This window comes from Pogona vitticeps, chromosome 6, assembly GCF_051106095.1.
Source record: "Pogona vitticeps strain Pit_001003342236 chromosome 6, PviZW2.1, whole genome shotgun sequence".
Taxonomy (NCBI): Eukaryota; Metazoa; Chordata; class Lepidosauria; order Squamata; family Agamidae; genus Pogona; species Pogona vitticeps.
Genome location: NC_135788.1, coordinates 5,199,191 through 5,220,297, shown reverse-complemented (window position 1 = coordinate 5,220,297; position 21,107 = coordinate 5,199,191). Strand labels below are relative to the sequence as shown.

Sequence of the window (21,107 nt, the reverse complement as noted above, 5' to 3'; positions counted from 1 at the left end):
CGCAAAGCGGCTTTCCTATGGCCGATCTTCACTAGATAACAACGATTCTTCCCCATTGGTTTCAATGCAGGTTTCAATGCATTCCAATGGGGAAATGCTTTTCGCTAGACAATGATTTTGCTAAACAGCGATTTCAGTGGACCGGATTATCATCGTCTAGCGAGGCACCACTGTACACAGTGATGGAATAGAAGCATTTTTAGTGACTCCATTTTCACCAGGGATGTGAAAAATCTCTATTTTGTTGTGTTTCTCAGAAACCCACTTCCGTTTTCTTCCGATCCAAGTTCTGCATCAGGTGGCAAGCTTTATGAACCAGACGAAGGCCAGCTTTCTAACAGGCCGCCCCTGTGTATTTTCGGAGAACCAAATTTATAAGATTTTTCCTCCCAACTCTCAGACCCTCACGAAGAGCCACCCACCCGGGACCTTGCTACTGACCCTCGACTTCTCGGCGACGTTGCAGGAGGGCCCGTTCCACTGGATGATCACTTTGCCAAGATCCAAGAGGAAGACGTCCCCTTTATTGAAGCTGTTCCAGGAAAGATCAACCTGGGAGGAAGCAGAAGGGTAATGGGAGACTCACGGGGAGCCACGTTCGAGGAGCATGCTGTGCAACCCTAGAGGTGGAGCGGCGTCGGCAAACGTTTTGGCCTCGCCAAACGGCGCCACCCCCTTTGAGACAACTTTGCCCGTTCCTCTCAGACCAGTCGCCTTGAACGGCAGGGGATATTTTTTTTTTTCGGAAAAAAAGTACTTTCTCCTCTTGTTACCTCCGTAGCAGACACGTGCTTCTTCCCTTTGACATGAAGGAGGCGTTTGACGTTGTACATGTTGGTCTCCACATGCTTGAACCCTGAAGCGACTCCTCCTTTTTTGTAGCTGTTGGAAATAAGATGGGTTTAATGAAAGGGAAAGCCAGCGTTGTGGTTTTTGCAGTCTTGCATGCTGCCTTTAGTAGGCTTCGCTGGGAGGGACCTTTCTGAGCTGAGTCGGCTGTCAATCTATCCCGAAGTAACCAATCATTCTCTCCTGCCTCTGATTTAAAGACAGCCCCACCTCTCTGCTCAGAGTCTTTCCCCCCTCTCTCTATAGCAGTTCGGTGGTCTGTTGCCTGAAGCAATCATGCTTGACAGTTTGCTGTTCTATCTGTTCAATGACAAGTAATGAAACTTCTTATTCTTTCTACTATTAATGTCTCAGAATGAGCTATTGGGACTGTAAGTGGCAGTTAATGAGAAAAAAATGGACTCATCTGGGGAACATAAAGTTATTCTACTCTGTCAATCCCTGCACTTCTGTTCCACAGTGAATTGAACCAAAATTCAAAAATCTGCAACAGATAGTGTGTCCAACTAGGACTCTAGAGACCTGGGTTCAAATTCCTCCTCAACAACAATAACTCACAAGGAGGAGGCCACAGTAAACCACTCCCTGAATATCTCAAAAAAACCTTTGCTGTAAACAACTTCTCCCGGCTTGTACTGCTTCTCCTGTACAAGCTCAACTAAAACTGGGTTGGATTTGCTACCTCAGGTTTTCTCCACACTCACATGATGCCTTTCTTGAAGTAGCTTTTGAAAGCGGCCGATTCATGTCCTTGGACTTCCCTATGCTGCACAGGGTTGCCACCGAGCGCATCGTCCATCTGGGTCACGTAGAAAGCGGCTGCCCCCTGCTCATCCTGCGAGGAGTCGCGCCCGATCCAGTAATGCAGGTCAGTGGCAAAGCCGGTCCGTGTCTTGGTGTTCTAAGAGGAGAGGGACGAACACAACGTGAGCCGATGAGAGGCGAGACATTTGCTCTCTTTTGGACTCGCATGTTGCCTGTCACATAACTGTGAACACGAAAAGACTCATTTTGTGAACCTGTGTTCGCAAGGTTTGTCAACAGATATCTAAGCAAGCAAACATCTCTATAGATCTTAAAAGCGTTGACACCGGCACCATCGACACCAAGCCCCTTCCCTTTTCTAAAAAAGAACACTTGGGTCAAAAGTTTGTATATCATGAGACCCATGGCCACAGTTGGAAAGCAGGCAATGAGAAATCAGGCGTTGTCTGTGCCTGTGGAAAGGTAGGTGTTATTTGTGATGGGAAACCCTTGCCTAAGGTGTGTTGTTGATTTCCTCTTGGGAAATCCCTCTTTAGCTCCCTGAAGAGTAGCTGTGTGAGAAAGGACATGCTTCCCGGAAAAACAATGCGTGCTCCGACACGCACAGTGGCAACGTTTATGCCACAACTATTTTCACTCGCTCCGGCAAAGTAAACAATTCACCAAGCAGTGCTTAGGCGAGGCCTCCAGAGGGATGTGTGTGGCAGAAGACCAGTTTCGAGTCCACCGGGTGAGAAGGAAGAGCTGCGCACTTTTCAACTGTGCACAAAGGGGAACCGGAGCAGCAGAATCCTTAGTAGACACAGTACACAACAACACAGGCAATCCACACGTGAAACTAGAGCGGCCAGAATCCTGTTGGGATTCTACTCCTAAGTAAGTACAATCATGTCCGCTGGTCCCCAACCTTGGGCCTCCAGATGTTCTTGGACTGCAACTCCCAGAAGCCTTCATCACCACCTTGGCTGGGCAGGATTTCTGGGAGTTGAAGTCCAAGGACATCTGGAGGCCTGATTGTAAACGGTGGTAGCAAATGGCAGCTAATTAACAGGTGGCGGGCACATGACCAAGCATGTCACTAGCACCCCATTAATTACCATATTTTTCCATGTATAAAATGCCCCCATGTATAAGACGCCCCCTTTTCTAACCCCAAATTAAGAAATCTAAGTGGGGCACTGCAGGATCACTTTGATCCCTGCTTTCCCCTCCACTTGTGTTTGTTCTCTCCTCAGCTTACTTCCATGTATAAGACAACCCTCAATTTTTAGTCTAAAGATTTTAGACAAAAGTATAGTCTTATACACGGAAAAATACGGTAGCTAAAACATATGGAGAACAAGCACAAAAACTGCTATAAACAGTTCTTTTCATCTCTTGCTCTCTTCTGCCCCACAGAACCGGAGGATTCTGTCTCCTGGAGGTACTTACATTTAAGATGATATAACAGTCTCCTTCGAAGAAACTCCCATACGCCTTTTCAGGAACAGGCACCATTTTCATTTTCTAAAGCAAACACACAAACAGCAGGAAGCTGTAGTCAAGAACATTGTCTTGAGTATGGATTGGAAAGTATAGATAAAAGAAGAATGTGACCATCCAAGGGAATGGAGAGATTAGTCACTATAGATACTCTGGTAAAAATGGCTATTTTTTAAAAAGAACATTATCTTGAGGCTCTGTGTTTTAGTGTTGGAAACTGAATCCTTCAGCTAGGATTGTTGTGATGAGGAAGAAGGTATGTGGGCAGGGCCCGTGCAAAATTATATTTTAAAGTAATCAGCACAGGACAGAGCTGAGAAACTTTCCTTTTTTAGAGTAGGGTTCCCAAAGTATGACCAGAGGATTTTGGGCGCTACCTCTGACACTTTCCTTATGTGAGCAACGGCCATTTTGGGTACATAATCGTTTGGCTACCTGGCCGGGTTGCTACACTTTTAATAGCGAAGCAGGGAAGAAACAGTCAAACTAGGGAACGAAGAATTTGAAAGAAAACGAATCAAGGATGCACAATGGAAGCAAGAAAGCTGGAAGGTAATACAACTCAACGAGCCCAAGGCCAGCTAATCTGTCTCCACTGTTTCCAAATCTTTGGGGGGTCAGATTCTACTGAGCTAGCTGGGGTGCAAACAGATGGTGAGAAAGGTACACATTTGATCTCATCAGAAATTATTTCCTCACAGAGTTGAGTCAAATTCATGTTGGTCGCTTCGATGACACTGTCCAACCATCTCATCCTCTGACGTCCCCTTCTCCTCTTGCCTTCACACTTTCCCAACATCAGGGGCTTTTCCAGGGAGTCTTCTCTTCTCATGAGATGGCCAAAGTATTAGAGCCTCAACTTCAGGATCTGTCCTTCCAGTGAGCACTCAGGGTTGATTTCCTTCAGAACGGATAGGTTTGTTCTCCTTGCAGCCCAGGGGACTCTCAAGAGTCTCCTCCAGCACCACAATTCAAACTGCAGTACTTCAGCCAAATCTCTGCTCACAACCCAGGTTGAATCCCAGGTAGCCGGCTCAAGGTTCAGTCTGCCTTCCATCCTCCCAAGGTTGGTCAACCGAATACCTAGCTTGCTGGGGGAACAGGGTCCGATGTATAGCCTTCATGAATAAATTGTAAACTGCCAAGAGAATGCTTTAAGAAGTATGGGTCAGCCTATAAGCGGCATGCTTTAGGTTGGGCTGGTGTTCAACCCCTTTCATGTTGTACGATGGCCAGGAAACAGCTCCCACTGGACCACACCACAAGTGGTCCAAAATGTGAGTCATATGCCAGTGTGATCATGCCCTTAGTCATCTTTATGCAGATCAGCAGGTTACTGCCCAACCTTAACCACTTCACTCCTTTTTCCCCCACCCCTGTCTGACAATGAAACTGATAGAAATGGTCTTCAAAAATAAAGGAAGATGTATAGATGTCGAGAAAACATATCAGCAGAAAATTCTCTCTTTTGCACGAATGGAATGGAGTTTTACAGAGGAGAGCATGGTGGGTGAATGCTCAACGAGCGTGCTTCCTGCAACACTATTTTGCCATAAACACATATACTTTGTGAACTCTGATTTCTTTTGCCCCTGGCCAGCCTATTCAATCACTCCCCACTGAGCATCAGAGATAAAGGGAATGGTTGCCTTCCAGCTGATGGAGTAAGATGTTTGGTACCTTGCCAAGAATTGCAACCCCCTCTTTGGTGAAACGGAACCACTGAAATATCCATGCACGGTGGCAACCGTATCTTTGAAGATACGTCCTTCTCTGCGGAAGCCATTCGCTGTGCAAAGTTTTCCTCTTTGCCTTCCACAAGACTTGCAAAACTGGATGAACCGGTTGGTGGCCATCAGGAGCTAGAGATAATACGGATCTGAACAGGCTAATAGCCCACAGGGTGGAAACATGGCAAGCCTTAGGGTCTGTACACAGGCACGCCTAGATTCTTTCTACCTGTTTGTTTTATTCTGGATCAAACTGGTCAGCTGAATATTGCAGACTCCAGTTTGCCACAGGAAACGAGCAGCTGAAAAACAACCCTGTAGGGGATGATTCTAGGGTCAAAACTGCAGTGTGTACCACCCCCACCCTGCCTTTTTCTTCTTCTTTTTTTTACAGTTATGTGGTAGGAAGAAATTCAGAAAATCAGGTTTGCTCCCAAATCTGGCATTCCAAGGACCACTTTGCCAATATGAAATCATCGTGTTTTTGACAGAGGAATGTGTGGCCGTTCTATGGGAAGACAACCGTCGGCTTGTGGACCACAATTCGCCTGGTCACCAGAGGTGATTAAAAATGTCCTCCAGGAAACCAGTCAATGAAGTTTGATCATTCGACTCTTAATGTCGTTTCCATTCATTAAGAAATGGCACCCATGTGCTCTGGGCCTGTTTTAGAACATGAGTAACGTTTGGAGGCTTATTATTGTTCAAGGTTGGGAAAAACCCACACAAAACACTTATTTCCATTTCTGACAGGAGAACAGAGAGGTTCAGCCGCGAGAGCCTGTTTCTCAGACCACGAAGGCAGAATGGTATAGGACTCGGTCCAACTTTGTGCCAGATGGCAAGGAGATGAAGTCAGGAGATCTGTGAGAACAGAACACGCTGATCCGGGCAGTTCAGTAACAGCAACCCAGGGGGAAAAATTGAGAGCGTGCGGCATAGCCCTACCTTTTCTAGAAAGACCGCTGTTATATAGGGAAGGGCATTCTGACCTCCTGGCGGTGGTCAGACAGAGATTTCTGTTCCTCTGTTTGTTTGTTTTTAAAGGGATGGGGGTGGGAGTCTTGGGGAAACCCAAGATTTTTAGGAATCCGGACTTGGAAACATTGCCAGCTGGACGACTCGGCCTGTATGGTGCATCGGCATCAAACGTGCATCCTTTTTTGCTCTCTACCCCAAAAACATCCCACGAAGCTCCGGTAGTTGAAACATGACCATCAAGAGGTTTATTACATAAAAAGCACTTCTCTCCCTTGATTTCATTTCAGACCCACACTGCATATATTGGACGGCTCAGTGGGTTAGGCCTTTGGCTATGGAGCCAGAGGTTGGGAGTTCAATTCCCCCCACTCAGTTTTACCCTCCTAGGTGAAGGGCGAGCCTGTGTGGCCTTGGGCCAGCTGCACCGTCCCAGGGCACCCCAGAAAAAAAGGTGAATATTCTCTATCTGGAAAACCATTGAAAGAGTTGCCATAAGTCAGAATCGACTTAACACACATACACACACCCCTACACTAGAGTTTCTGAAAATAAAATTCTGGCTTTGATTCTTGCCATGGCTTCCAGAACACACCCATGTATCTGTGGACATAGGCAGTCAACACACGGCATGCATGAACTCTTGTTGATTTCTTTAAGTTTTTAAAAGAAAATTGTATTTATTTTTCATTTTAGATTACGAAACATTTTGTTGCTGTTAAAAGATGGTAGTAAAGGAGAGGTGGGTTGCCATGAGGATTTTTCTCAAATATCCAGGAGATCCAGGATATTTCACAAGCCACGACAGATGCCAAGTTTTAGACAACAACAAACAGATTGATGATCATGTCATTTTGACCAGCTGTATATAAGCTGGTATAATTGAGTGGGTCGAATCCTCTGGCTTCAGAGTCACACACTGAATCCCTATTGTGCTCCTGGGAGAGGAGCCAGCCAAGACCACTCGGTGCAGACGTGAGGTAACCACCTGTCCTGCCACCTATGCAGCCTTGGGAAAACAGCCCGGTCCTAGAGCGCCCCCAGAAGGAAGGATGGAGAACCCACCTCTCTGTAGTTTATACCTTTAGGACTCTACAAGGGTTGCCACAAACTGCTCGACCGTACATTATTTATTTCTTTGCTGCAGCTATATTTTTTTTGTCCTAGCTGAAAGCTTCCAACTGGGCAGCTTTTACCTCAGACCTCCATTTCAAAGGGGGCCCCCATCGTGCTTAAACCAGTTTCTCCCAAATACAGGAATACTAAAAATCAACCATTCTTTCAGGGGTGAATAACTGGTATGGAAAAAAAATCACAGGGAAAATGTGCGGTACGGAGCGGGAGAAGATGGCTGTCAAATGGATGGTAGGACAACAAACAGTGACATCCGTGTAGAACCAGGTACTTAAGAGAAGAAATGCTCCCCCTAGGGCAGACACCCCCAACCTTGGGTCCCCCAGATGGTCTTGGACTACAACTCCCAGAAATCCTGGTCAACACAGCTAGTGGTGAAGGCTTCTGGGAGTTTTAGACCAAGACCATCTGGGGACCCAAGGTTGGGAACCATTTCTCTAGACTAACAAACAAATTCAGTCAAATTTGATGCCTGTTTATCAGTTACTGGGGGGAAATATCTCAAAAAATTGAAGTTGTGTTCTATTTTTTATCCTTTGCTTCCTATTATGATAATGGGGCCACAATGATTGTAATACAGGAGGGCCGCAGTATCCGTGATGGCTCGGTTCCAGGACCCTCAATGCTAAAAAACATAGAAGTATTGAGCGCTATACTTTGTGTGGTATATATATTTAAATGAGAAGAATTCTATCTGTTTCAGCCAGACAGAACCCATGAAAGACACTGGCTGAACCAATACCTCTATGATCCATATCTGGAGGCCTTGTTTACGCTCAATGGGTGGAAGTCCAACCTCTGCTTCTGCATCAGCCATTCTTACTGGTTAAACTGGAAAACAAAAGAGAGAAGGTTGTGTAAATGTGTCTGGTAGGAAGCCACTTGGATCCATTTTAATGACTTCCAACAACACTTTAAGTAGATAATGCAGGCTTGGAAAATGAGTAGAACTACTGCAGGGGAGGGGAGAGGAAATTCATTTTCTGTTCCTTTTCCTTGGTGGTTGTTTAAACCTCTTGTTCTTTGAAACCCAAATGCAAAGAAATTGGTGGTTCTTTTGAAAATTCTTTGAAAGCAAGATGGAACCAAATTCCCTCCCCCCTCAACCCCTTCCCATCTTCAAGAAGTACAGTTGTTTCCAGCAAGGGAAGGGCAGCAGCTGAAGACAAGAAGGATCTCCATAAAACAGAGGCAACTGAATTCCTACTGCCTTGGATGAAAATACAGGGATTGGAGCCTAGGATTTTTAACAATGTCAACGGAGTCTTAGGCCTGGATGGATGAAGCTGCTTGTTTCTGTTTTCCTGTATTAGATCTTTTCTTCCTAAAACTCAAGTCCTTCCCCTTTAGAACAGGAGGAAATTTATGAATTTGCATCAACAATGAAGCAAACTTCTTCCTAATGTCTAGCTTTAGCACCAACAGCTTTACAACCTGCAGGAGTTAGTATGTTTGATGAATGTGGACATCATAAAATTGTGATCCATCACCCTTTCAATGCAGAAGATCTAGCGGCTGTCCGATCCACCGAAACACAGAGCCGTTGAAATTGCGGGGAAGCCCTAATTACCTGGCGAATTAATTCTCAACCAAAGAAAGAGCACAGATTGTACAAGACATCCCTAATTATTAGGCCAAGAACAGCCTCAGAGCACATGGTCTTAGCTGGATTATGACGTGAATTATTAATTTTTAATTAACTTTGAATTGGCATCAGCTAACTTATAGGTTTTAATCTAGAGAGCCCTAAATGGAGTGGGTCCAAGCTGACTCAAAGACCGTGTGTCCTGCTAGGAGCCTGCTTGAGTGTTCAGATCATTGGGGAAGGCCTTCCTCTCAGTCCCACCCCTCTCACTGGTTCATCTGATGGGGACATGGGAGAGGGCCTCCTTGGTGGCATCTCCCAGACTTTGGAACTCCCTCCCACTGGAGGCCAGCCTGGCCCCATCTTTGCTGTCCTTCTGCAAGCAGGCAAAGACCTTTCTCTTTAGACAAGTTTTCTCTCAGTGATTGATCACAGGAGTGACTTTTGTTATGCATTACCGCTCTGACTGGGTCTTTAGTACTACTTGTCATTACCATCTCTCAGTGGTATTTGTTTGTTCATTTTTAGTATTTGCATCCTTGTTATTTTAGCCTTAATATGTTTTTAACACTTTAATGACGGAAGCTGCCTCTTTTATACTAATTGTTCTTCGCTTTAAATATTGTGTTTTAATGATTTGAACCACCATTGTCTACCCCTTGGTTTCACCTTTCAGTATTGTCTTTTAATGAGGTAAGCGGCTGTAAATCCTTTTTTAATGGTAGAGTAAAAATATTTAAAATAAAAACAAACAAATAAAAATCACTTGCACGCAAGGTGCCTTCTAAGGCGCACAACTGCACATGTGTGACTCCACCTCCCTCTGGCAAGCTTTTATTCCTCCCCTGCACAGCGATCGTTTTCAGTTTCCTGTCGAGATGGAACCCAGTGGGGGGCGGAGTCATGAGAGCGAGAGGCGGAGCCTCACTCAGCTGGCTGCAAATTAGAGGGTACATTGGCCGCATGCTTTTGGCACCTACACAATTGCCAGGTAATCAATAGTCATTGTATTTTCCCGATAAGAAACGATGCACTAGCAAATTGCAGAGCCGGGGATAAATTCCATTTTTCTTCTCTACTTTCTCTCTTCCTTCCTATCTTTGTTCCTTTCTTTTTCTTTTTTCTTTTTTTTGGGGGGGAGGGGGGGTCTAAGATTCTAGAATCTTCCCAGCCAACATGTAATTTGCGTCCAAAAGGTAGCTTTCCTACATTCTGATCGAGAGAGTATGCGTCTATAGAGGCTGATAACCAGCGGGTAAGTATTCATTTTTCCATGACAATCTTGGGCTGGAATTCCACCTGCATTTCTGTAAGGTGAACATATCTTGCTATGGCTAATTGTGGCTAATTGACAAGGTGATGGTGGCACATCTTGGTTGTGCAATCAGGCACAGGACCAAACATGGAACCAAGATGAGCCTCCACACATTATAAATCAGTGGCATTGAGCTGCAACAGGTTACACGAACCTTAAGTAAACACCAACAGGATTTGGGAGTAGCTTTTTTCAGAGGCAAAACACAGACTTGCCACTTGAAATTTGTGTACAGTTCCAGTTTTTTTCTTTATAACCATGAAGACTAGTGGCTTGCATCTCTAGATGTGAGATCCCCAGAATGCCAAACTCGGCAATAACTCCCTATCTACCCCCTATGGGTTGACCAGTTGAGCAGCATAAATCATGTTAGGGATGTACGGAATACTTCGGTCTCTAGGGAAGATGACCAAAAGTGGCTTCGAAACATGTGACCTGGTGAATCCATCTGTGATATATTTGCCAGGTCCTTATGGACAGCAGAGTTTACCCAAGCGGCTGGAAATGGATCACATATAGCAAACAGATCCTTGCACATCCAAAGTTTGAGATAAAGCACATCTAGTTTTTCCAGCAGCAGCACCTTAGAGCTTCTAGTTTCATTTTCACAGAGATTAGAAAAGTTATATCTTGGATTACAACTCCAAGAATCCCCTCACAGTCAGCATGGCCACTAGCCAGGGATTCTGGGCGCTGTAGTTAAAAAGAGAAAAGAAGATTGAAGGGCGATTGGATAGTACTTTTTAAAATACTTATGTGTCCTGCACTCTGGGATGATAGATAGATAGATAGATAGATAGATAGATAGATAGATAGATAGATAGATAGATAGATAGATAGATAGATAGATAGATAGATAGATAGATAGATAGATAGATAGATAGATAGATAGATAGATAGAGATAGAGATATAGATAGATAGATAGATAGATAGATAGATAGAGAGAGAGAGAGAGAGAGAGAGAGAGAGAGAGAGAGAGAGAGAGAGAGAGAGATCGGCCAGCCAGCAAACAAATACATGAACAAACCAGACCTTCTCTTGATTGCTTCATTCTTTCCACCCAAGTTTTTCTGCACACTGAAATTCCACCTCAGCCTGAGCCTGCCTTTTTCCCTTGCACTGTTTCCTGGTGTTTTTGTTCCTGCCTTTGAAAGGACAAGCCTGTCTTTGAACGGCAGAGTAAACAGAAGGTCAAGTGCTCTGCTGGCAGGGGAACAACAGGAAACCACTAAATGGAGGGTGCAGCAAGCTCTAGATTCCTCACCAAGTATTCCCACACTAGCCCTTGGCTATGAAATTGACATCCTCTGTTCGGTTAATTGCTGCAGAGAAGCTGGTCAATAGCAGAGCCCAGACCTTGCAGATCCTGGTTTCTGCTACAAAACAAGACAAGCAGCTTATATTAGGCAGAATGAGACCATTACTCACATGCTACCAAGCCAGCAAACAAATAATTTCCATGCCAAGTTTCAAAGAACACACAGCTTGACTTATATCTTCTCCACCCCAACTAAGTGGCCAAGATGAGTCATCAGATCAAAGCTGCCAATGAAACTGAAACCTTGTCTTCTGGATGTCCAGAAGTGTCATTGTTAAGCATACCAGTTGTTAAGCCTACCCCACAAACCTGCCTCGTTGACTCTCTACCATATTGAGCTCTTCCACATCGCTCCAATATAAACCACACTGTTCCCACTCTAGCTGATCTTTTGCCTTTTTGCCCAAGGACATATACATAGCGGAAAATTGCCTCATAAAAATCACACCTAAAATGTGAAGACACGGGTAAGGAGAGGTCAAAGAAAACTGGCTGAAGTCTATAGTTCCTACATTCGTTCTTGAGGGCCCGAATCTGATTCAGGGGCTGTGAAGTCGTTTGCTTGATGGGTTCTCGTCTCGGGCCTGAATAAGGAGGCATCCTGGACATGTCATCCAGAATTCCCCTCTTGGGGCTGAACTGCTTTAAAATTTAGATCAAAGAATCAAAGTCTGAAACTTGTCTGGCTGCTAAAAGCTGGTGTATCAAGGAGAAAAGATGTGGCCTTCTCTTATTCCCCAGCTTCATACAGTGGACCCTTGACTGTATTTCCTATACTGTATGCAGAGAAGCTTCTCTTTACCGATCCATTCAGAACGAGGCCATTCAACTCCTTCCCCCTTCCCAACTGACACAAGCAAATCAGATTCACTGTTGAGTAACCCATATTCTGGTATCGGCGATGGGGCAGCCACCCCCCTTCTTTGCCTTGGTAGCCATGCTGGTCTGGCTGGTGATGTCACATTCGTGGGAGCGGTAAATTGGCCCCAAGGTTTCGGTCCAAGGTTTTTTAAGAGCTCTCCCCAAGCTCTGAACCCCATTTCCCCAAACCGTTTCTGCAGGCTGGATACCATCCTGTGAAATTTGAACCCAAACCCTTTTGACATTTACCTGGCCCTCAGGCCTGGAGGTGCTGGCTTCCCAGGTGGGGAAGGAATAATGAAATTTATGAAATTAATGAACAGTGGACACAACTCTTTAATATATGTCTTTACTTGAGAAGACCTGGAGAGTTGGGGACAAGGAATATATATATATATATATTCCTTGTCTCCCAACTCTCCAGGTCTTCTCAAGTAAACGTTAGGCAATGCCATTTATTTCCTTGCATGATAGGACATGAGTTTGGACACAGGAGAAAGAGCTGTAAAACATACCTCCCCACCCGAAACAGTAACCTGGCCCAGCCAGAAAAGAGAACTGGATTGCTTTGGGGTATGTCTGACCTTGGGGAGGCCGCTTTAAGGACGCCAGACACACAGGGAAGAAGTCCTGACCAAACCTAGCTGGTTGCTGCTCCCTTGTTCATCATACTCTCTTATGGAGACCTTACAAATGATTGATTCTGCTTCCAAATATTTCATCCTCGACAGCTTTGCTCAGCTCCCGAAAAACACAAGGTTGTGGCTTCCTTAAGGGAGTCCGCCTATCTTTAATTTATCTTCCTCTTTTCCCACTGCTTTCCACTTTCCTCAGCCTCGAGATTCTATGGATCAAACCCAGGGTGGCCGTTCCATGTAAGACCTGTCCTGGATTTATCATCCAGCACAGGGACACTTTTCATAGGGTGGGTTCGTACGCATTAGAAAATGCTACTTCCCAATCCATTTCTGTCTGTCTGTGATGACAGAAATCCTGCCAGTTTTTTTTAAAAAATTGCCACTCTATCATAGACTGATTCGCATTGCAGGGATATCTGAGAAAGAAATCCCGGCACTCTCATAAAAATAACAGTTCAGGGTATTAATCGGGTCAACAACTAGCTCATTCACAATGCAAAATTTAGTGGCACAATAGATTAAAAAGATTCTAGTTATTAGAAAACTAAAACAAGATGAAGAATAGATAAATGATTTAAAATTATTTAAAATGAGGATTCTCAGAGTCCTTGGGATAGAAAACTTTAAAAAAAACTGTTCAAATTGCCTTCAAATCTTTTTGGAGTGCAGATACAACCAGAAGAGTAAAAAAAAAAACCTGCTTCTTTTATTCTGGTTCCTCAACTCTCCCCCTCCCCTTGTGCCAAGCAAATGCCTACAGCAGAGCAAAGGTCTCTTCTAACAATATTTTCAAAGACTTGGGCTCTCCATCCGAGATTTTGGGGGGGAGTCAGAGGAAGGCTCCATGGCTTGAATAGAGAGTGCTGAGTTTTTGTTTTCATGCTGAATGGCTCTGTCTATCACCGGCTGCCTCAATGGTTCACATATTATACTCAGCCACTGCTTTCTGCTGGGACTGAAAGCATTTACTGCATGTTAATCAATAACTGGGCCCTCTTTGGTCAGTTCTCCTTCTGGGGACATCTAGAGATGCCTTCTACTCTGGGTCAGAACAAAGTGCCTGTCATGGCCAGGAGGATTCATTGGGTTTTCCCAAGTCATCGGTTCAAAGTCCATCGCAACGGTGGCCTCCGTTTCTTGAACAGTCCCAAACATGGGGCAGGAAAAGCAGAGTTCCACAGATTTGCATTTCTGGACGACAACTACAACCCCCAGAATCCCCCAGATGGTGCAGACCCTGCCCAAGATGCCTCGAGAATACTGGGAGTTGTGATGTACACTAGTTCTTTCTACACACACAAACACAGAGATAGATAGATAGATAGATAGATAGATAGATAGATAGATAGATAGATAGATAGATAGATAGATAGATAGATAGATAGATAGATAGATAGATAGATAGATAGATAGAGATAGAGATAGAGATAGAGATAGAGATAGAGATAGAGATAGAGATAGAGATATATAGAGAGAGATCCTGTTCCCCTGAAAATAAGACCTAACCTGAAAATAAACCCTAGTATGATTTTTCAGGATGCTTGTAATATAAGCCCTACTCCAAAAATAAGTGAAACCCCGCCCTCCACCATTGTGCAGCAACTAGAAAATGATAACATGACTGTAAAATAAAACATCCCCTGAAAATAAGCCTTAATTAGTTTTTTGGAGCAAAAATTTATATAAAACCCTGTCTTCTTTTCGGGGAAACATGATAGATGATTAGAAAGAGAACATTATAGGGTAGATGGATAGATAGATGCATGGAATATGTGTGAGAGTGATTTGATACTATATATACATGGGAAAAAATCATCTGACATGGAAGGGAAAAAGAAAGCAAAACAGGATTTTTAAAAATGAGAAGCCACATTTTAAAACAAAAAGGAAATGGAAAGAAACAAAATTTGAAAATAGAAGGCAAACCTTTAAAAAAAAAAAAACTTGGTTGAGAAAGGGGGGATATTATTCCTGTTGCTAGCCAGAGAGATAAGGGTGAACAAGTGCTAGTTTTGGACTCCCATATCACAGGTTTTAGCGTTTATTCTCTGTGTTTCCACCTTTCGGTCTGAAATCTCCAGAATGGTGATGTTGCCAATCTGATAACCCAGATTTGGTGATTCATTCCTTTGGCTTTTGAACACGATGGTAAGGCATGCGCCCGCGCACCCTTTCTGGTGTGCTTTTGGTGCTGGTACTGGAATTCAGGTTTATCTTTTGAATTCACCAGAGACTCTACAGTATATACCTGTCAGAAAGACACGGCGCTGCCGTTTACGCCACCCAATATTACTGGAAGGGACCCTTTGGATCATCGCGTCCAGCCTATGTCCAGGAGGCCCTGTCGGAAATCGAACTCCCAGCTTCTGGCTCGGCAGCCAGAGACCTCAACGACACAGCCACAAAGGCCCACACCCTGTGACATCACAAGCGCTGGCTGTAAAAGCTCAAGGAATGGGTTGCTGCTGAGCTCACAACACTAAGACAGACGGGCCGATTAAAAGTGAGCGTATCTTTATCAGCTCCCTAATGATGTGTCCAGATAAGGTACCCATGTATTTCTCTTCCCCACCAGGGGAATTAATAATAACAATAATTACATGTTGTCAAGTCCTGTCTGACTTCTGTCAATCCTTTCCTGGCTTTTCTAAGTACAGTACAGAGATGGTTTACCAAAACGAACTGAATTTCAACAAGGTGATGAGGCATATCAGCCATGGAGTTGGTGGCCACTCTTGCTGGTTTCGTCTCCTTCATTGCAGGCAACCATCCTGTTTTCACGGCTGATGTTGTTCTACCTGTTTCCCCTGGGGAATCTGCCTGAGAACAAATCAGATGATGTCCACTAACTTCAGCCCCGTACCTGGGAAGCTTTAGCAACCGTTACCATCAAATTGCTAGCTAATAGGAGAGCTACGTCAGGCAGTGCTGAGAAAGGAAGGAAGGAAGGAAGGAAGGAAGGAAGGAAGGAAGGAAGGAAGGAAGGAAGGAAGGAAGGAAGGAAGGAAGGAAGGAAGGAAAAGAGGAGAAAGAAAGAAAGAAAGAAAGAAAGAAAGAAAGAAAGAAAGAAAGAAAGAAAGAAAGAAAGAAAGAAAGAAAGAAAGAAAGAAAGAAAGAAAGAAAAAGAGGAGGAAGAAAGAAAGAAAGAGAAAGAAAGAAAGAAAAAGAGGAGGAAGGAAGGAAGGAAGAAAGAAAGAAAAAAAGGAAGGAAGGAAGGAAGAAAAAGAGGAGAAAGAAAGAAAGAAAGAAAAAAAGAAAGAAAGAAAGAAAGAAAAAGAGGAGGAAGGAAGGAAGGAAGGAAGGAAGGAAGAAAGAAAGAAAGAAAGAAAGAAAGAAAGAAAGAAAGAAAGAAAGAAAGAAGAAAAAGAAGAGGAAGAAAGAAAGAAAGAAAGAAAAAGAGGAGGAAGGAAGGAAGGAAGAAAAAGAGGAGAAAGAAAGAAAGAAAGAAAGAAAGAAAGAAAGAAAGAAAGAAAGAAAGAAAGAAAGAAAGAAAGAAAGAAAATCTCCAGCTAATTTTGTCTGCTAATAACACACTAGAAAGGGCAACGCTAATTGCTTCTCTCCAGGGTTTACTCAAAGCAAAAACAAGCCAGCAAAACTTAGAAAAAATGACTAGAATGATGCACCAATGCCTCCTACGACTGAGTGTTGTTTGAATGATGCCCTGGGACTCAAACCATCATCCTACCACTGTTCCTTCATGAAGAGCTCCAGCGTGTTCATCATGAAAACGCTGGGCTTGGAAATTTATTTTTTAAACAAGAATGAAGGCAGCCACAAGAGATGGGAAATATTTGATTTTTGGATAATGGTGCCGAGAAAAAGAATCCGCCTGGTTGGATTCTGGGGACTACAGTACAAGCAAGCACGCATTTGCCTGCTTTGAATCACAGGAACTCAATTCTGTTCACTATATTCATTCGAAAGGTGGGCACTGGCTAAAGAGAAATATGCAAAAATGAACAGCATTGGTGTATGGGAGCCTTTCTGGGCTGACCATCTGGGCAGGATCAATGGGGGTGAAGCAAAGACAGCGGAAGCATTACCAGGCCACCCCCATGGATCCCTCGTGTTACATGAGACATTCACGTATTGGGATTAGAAGTGGGGGAAGAGAAAGAAAATCTTAGCCAGATGAAAAGGACTGTGCTCTTTATTTTAGAAATAAACGTCACTTTCTTTTCCTGCTGCAAAGTCTTTGAGCGAATCATCAAAGTCTGTGGCCCCAGAACCATGGATTTTAGATCCAGGGAAAAGGAAAAGTTAGGGCAGAGAGAAAGGAAGGAAAGTGTAGAGCAGAAGGCTTCCTGCATTGCCCTTTTAAGAAGGATTCCAATGCAACTGTGCCCTTTACCCTTTTAAAGTCCTTCCCTCACTCCCTTCCCAGTAGCTGGGAGATAGGAACTGTTCTCTCTGCTGGCTTAAAAAAAAAAGGAGGGGAAATAAAGATAAAATAAGAATGCTCAGCTCTGCAGAGACCTGTTGTTCTGGTTGCACCTTTCAGTTTATGAGCTATGAGATAAGGATCTCTCTGTGGGCCTTTTATTCAGTTACACACTCGATCAGGCAGATTTCGCACAACGCTTGCTTATTCCTTTTGAAAGGAACGTTCAAAGCTCTACAAACCAGAGTCTGCTGCTGGAAATGAACAAACAGAGCTTGCCCAAGTTGGGTTTTATATTTAAATACACCTTCAATATTAAGAGGAGCAAGAGAAACATACGACGCCACCTTATACTGAATCAGAATCTTGGTCCATGGACAACTCTGACCGGCAGCTGCTCCCCAGGGATTCAGGGAAGAATTTTTCCAGCCTGATCTAGAGAATGAACTTTCTGAATGCAAAGCATGCGTTCTGATATTTGGCTATGGATCCTTTTCAATGCCGGACACAAAGCACGGGCTCACCCTTCTGTGGGTGTGCCATCATGTGGGCAGGATCCTTATACGCGATCCTTACATGCACACACCCCCATTGATCCTGCCCAGATGACAACTATGTGGGCAGGGCTTCTGCATTCTGCTTTTTCCACGTGAGGGGTTCCTCCAGTTCAACATGTATCACACTACCAACGTCCCCCTCCCACCGTATCTTTCTATAAATCTCAGCAATGTAAATCCACAATAGGTGACTGGTCTCCATATTGCATCTTCCCTATTGCCGTGAACAGAAGGCTTTCCTTAAACGATCACACGAGAGGCCTATAGCTCAGGAACTACGAAATGCTAAATCAGCATGAGCAAGGTTGAAAACACAGGAATTTAAGGTCAGACCTTTAGAAGGGAAACATTCAGAGATGTGGGTGTGGAGGAACCTGCTTGTCCATTCAAATTTTCCCAGATTTCAATTTTTTTAAAAAAATCATAGGCACAGAGAATCAATGCTAAAACCAAAGATTTGGCAGTCAAAAAAACTAGTGCTTTTGGTCCTGAATATAAAGAAATGTGCATGTTTTGCTGTTGTTTTGTAAATTATTGTAAGGAAGCTAAACTGGGGGGGGAGGGTTAATCCCTGCTCAGGACCATTGTCATAGGGTCCTCGGCTGGGTGTTGGTGACCTGTAAGATGTTTTTTTTGGGGGGTGCAACCCCACGATCTTTCCCCGCGGACTATGTTGGCTAGAGATGATGGGAGTCCCAACCGTATCTGAAGAGTCAGTTGCCCACCTCTGCTCAAAGATGGCGCCCATTCTCAATCGCACGAGTCAAATTACAAGCCAGGTGATTCTGACTAAACATTAGGTAGAAATTCCTGAGAGCTGACCAGCGGTGCAGGTGTTCCGGAGATGTTACGCAGTTGGTGGGAGGTTTTTAGATACAGTTTGGATAGCCGTTGGCCACGGATGTTTTACCTGTTGATTTACCTGCATTTCTGGTGGTTTTAGACCCTTTAGGGTCCCTTCCACCTCTAACATGGTATGACTTTAGGGCCAAAACCGAATAGCAGAGAACTGTACACATAAGCATCACAACAGAAGTGGCTTTTGTGCATCGTTAGCTGCTGGTTGTGCAGTTGATGGCAAAACCAGAGAACCACCGAGCGCACAACAGCCAGCCAGAGAAATGCCACCCACGGCTTCCGTGACCACCCTTCACAAGATCCTATGCGCAAAAGGATTCTGGGCTTAGGACTCTTGTGATTAAACAACGCTGTCCACCCGAAACATGTACACATTGTGGCTCTTATTTTGTTGAGCCATTTTTTTGGCAATGGAAGGTTTACCAGGATGGCTATTGTAGCGCGGTAAGAACTAGTTAATAATCTACACCAGAAGACGATGCTTGGCGCCCTGCCTTGCGCTCAGATCACTAACATGGGAAAATGAGCCTAAATGTGCCCTTTGTCAATATTTTCTTTAACAAACAAGTAACATTCCCATGTAAGAAGTTAAATAAATGCATCCAACTTCCTCTTTTCTACATCAGACAGTCAACGTCCTTTGCAAAGCTTGGACTATTTTTAAACTACAGCTCCCCCAAATCTTGATGCCCACATAGTCCTGTCGGCTGGAGAGAAAGGGTCTGGGAGCAATAAGCCTCGAAAGCTGAAAATCCAAATTCTAGTGCTTAGCAAGTTTTGTTTTTTAAAAAAAGACTTACCATGTTGGGTAACCTTGAAGCTAAACGCCATTCACAACCCTGTTCCTCCTGGGCCTGCTTTACATGTCATAATAACAAGGTGGAGAAGCCACTTGCTCACAAAAAGAAGGGCCTTAAAGCTGTATTTTTTGGTAGGCGCTCAATTCCACATATTGTAAAAAAAACGTAAAGCCACTCCTGGTGTCTGGTTGACCTATGACATAGAGTCCTGGAATTGCTCCTCCATCAAGAAAAACCCATAAAGACAATCCAGATAGACCATTTACCCCTTTCTGAGATAAACATCAAACTTTAAATTAAACCGAACGCTTGCCGCACTATGCATGAGTCACCCATGTCGAACCGAACAGAGATAATTACTTGGTGCGTGACAGCCGGAACAATTATACAGCAGGAACGCACTAGGAGACAAACCTAGCGATTGTCATGGAAGTATGTTCACACATTAAAGCTCGTTGGAAAGGATATTCCTCTCCCAACGCTTGTGAAACAAGATGCCCCATGTTGTTCAAAAAACAACAACCCGCTATTTTCTAATCTTTCTAAAGATTTAACAGCAACTTTTTTCTCCTGTCTTCTTGTTCCTGATGTTTATATATCAGCAACAGGGCAGGAAGAAAGCTGCTCCACCCATGTAGACCCCCCTGCTTCGACGCTACAAAAGATTGCACAGGGCGGTCCGCGCTTCTCTCGTGGCAGGTTGACATGCTATGCTTAAAAGGCAGAAGAGCCGTGCAATCAAGAGAATGTGGCAACTTTAGGGAAAAACGAAGGGAACCTGCAAACACAGGATTCTCTTCAAATCCCACTCGTCCAGCAAGTAGTGAGAAAGACAGCTTTTGGTTTGGAAAAAAAAACCTTGTGCCACATAAAACCCTTATGTGACTCTTTTGCTCTCCCTTTTTTCTTCTTTATAATCAGATTTCCATTTCGCTGAGATGTGAAATTAAACGATGAAATAGATATAGCGTTTCCCCGTAGTCTGCCCAGATTCAAGGCCCCTGGGTCAAACGAATTTACAGCGAAGGAGGCTTTGCATTCCATATCGAGGAAATGAAACCGAGTTTGCAAAAAAAATTATATATCTTTACCTTGTTTTAATGCCTACTCTGTTGGATGGTTTGTTTGTGTTTTTTCTCTGTTCCCCGGGACACAGCTTCACGGAGATCCTTCGCACTGAGGTCTTGCCACCGTATAACAGCTACCGTGCTACCTTTGACAGAAAGGGGCATGTCCAACAGGAAGGTAATTTAATAGTGTCACTTACCAACATGGAAAACCTCCCCCTATTGTGGCACGCCCGTTCTTTTTTATGAGAATCACTGGAGGGCTTAAGGCAGCAAACAGAGGCAAGCATGTAGCAAGAGTTTTCAGAGCTTCAAGAAGGGAAAGACACACACACACATTTTACTTGTTGAAAAGGTCGTCTGATTCTCCCTTCACACATGACTTGGCCTTTAGTGTTCTGAAAATATAGCGTGGGAATGTGCGAAATGAGTGGCGCATACGGTTGTGAGTTCCTGTTGCGTGCACACAGTGGGCAAACCCAGGTTTGCCACTGTGTCGTAGATGAAATGGCTCTTGTGGGACACACTAGTGTATTACTGCAACACACTATGATATTTTTATTTGGGTGGTTTTTTAAGAGCTGAAGTGCATGAGGGCGTGATGACACCGGGAAGCCAAAATGGAGTGATTCGGCTTTGCTGTGATTGGATTCGCAGCCTGTATTATGTTGGAAATGACAGTCACTGCTCACACAAGGGGTGTGGAGTGATTCGGGAGTTCACTGTTCATACTGGATACAATGTGATTTGCATTCCAGCCCACAGTCCCGCTTCTTTCCTTCCTT

General features: G+C 44.1%; 1 protein-coding gene across 1 annotated transcript in view; it reads right to left on the bottom strand.

The window, feature by feature from the left end:
• VILL (villin like) overlaps positions 1–20,504 on the bottom strand; it is a 37,627-nt gene extending 17,123 nt beyond the window's left edge. Inside the window, exons 1-6 of the mRNA XM_073002827.2 lie at positions 20,347–20,504; positions 7,681–7,769; positions 3,046–3,120; positions 1,554–1,750; positions 774–882; positions 442–552 (exon numbers count right to left, since the gene is read on the bottom strand). Coding sequence (XP_072858928.2) covers positions 442–552; positions 774–882; positions 1,554–1,750; positions 3,046–3,120; positions 7,681–7,755 — 567 coding nt within the window. The 5' untranslated portion in view covers positions 7,756–7,769; positions 20,347–20,504. The remainder of the gene's footprint in view (positions 1–441; positions 553–773; positions 883–1,553; positions 1,751–3,045; positions 3,121–7,680; positions 7,770–20,346) is intronic.
• Between the last annotated feature and the right edge of the window lie 603 nt (positions 20,505–21,107).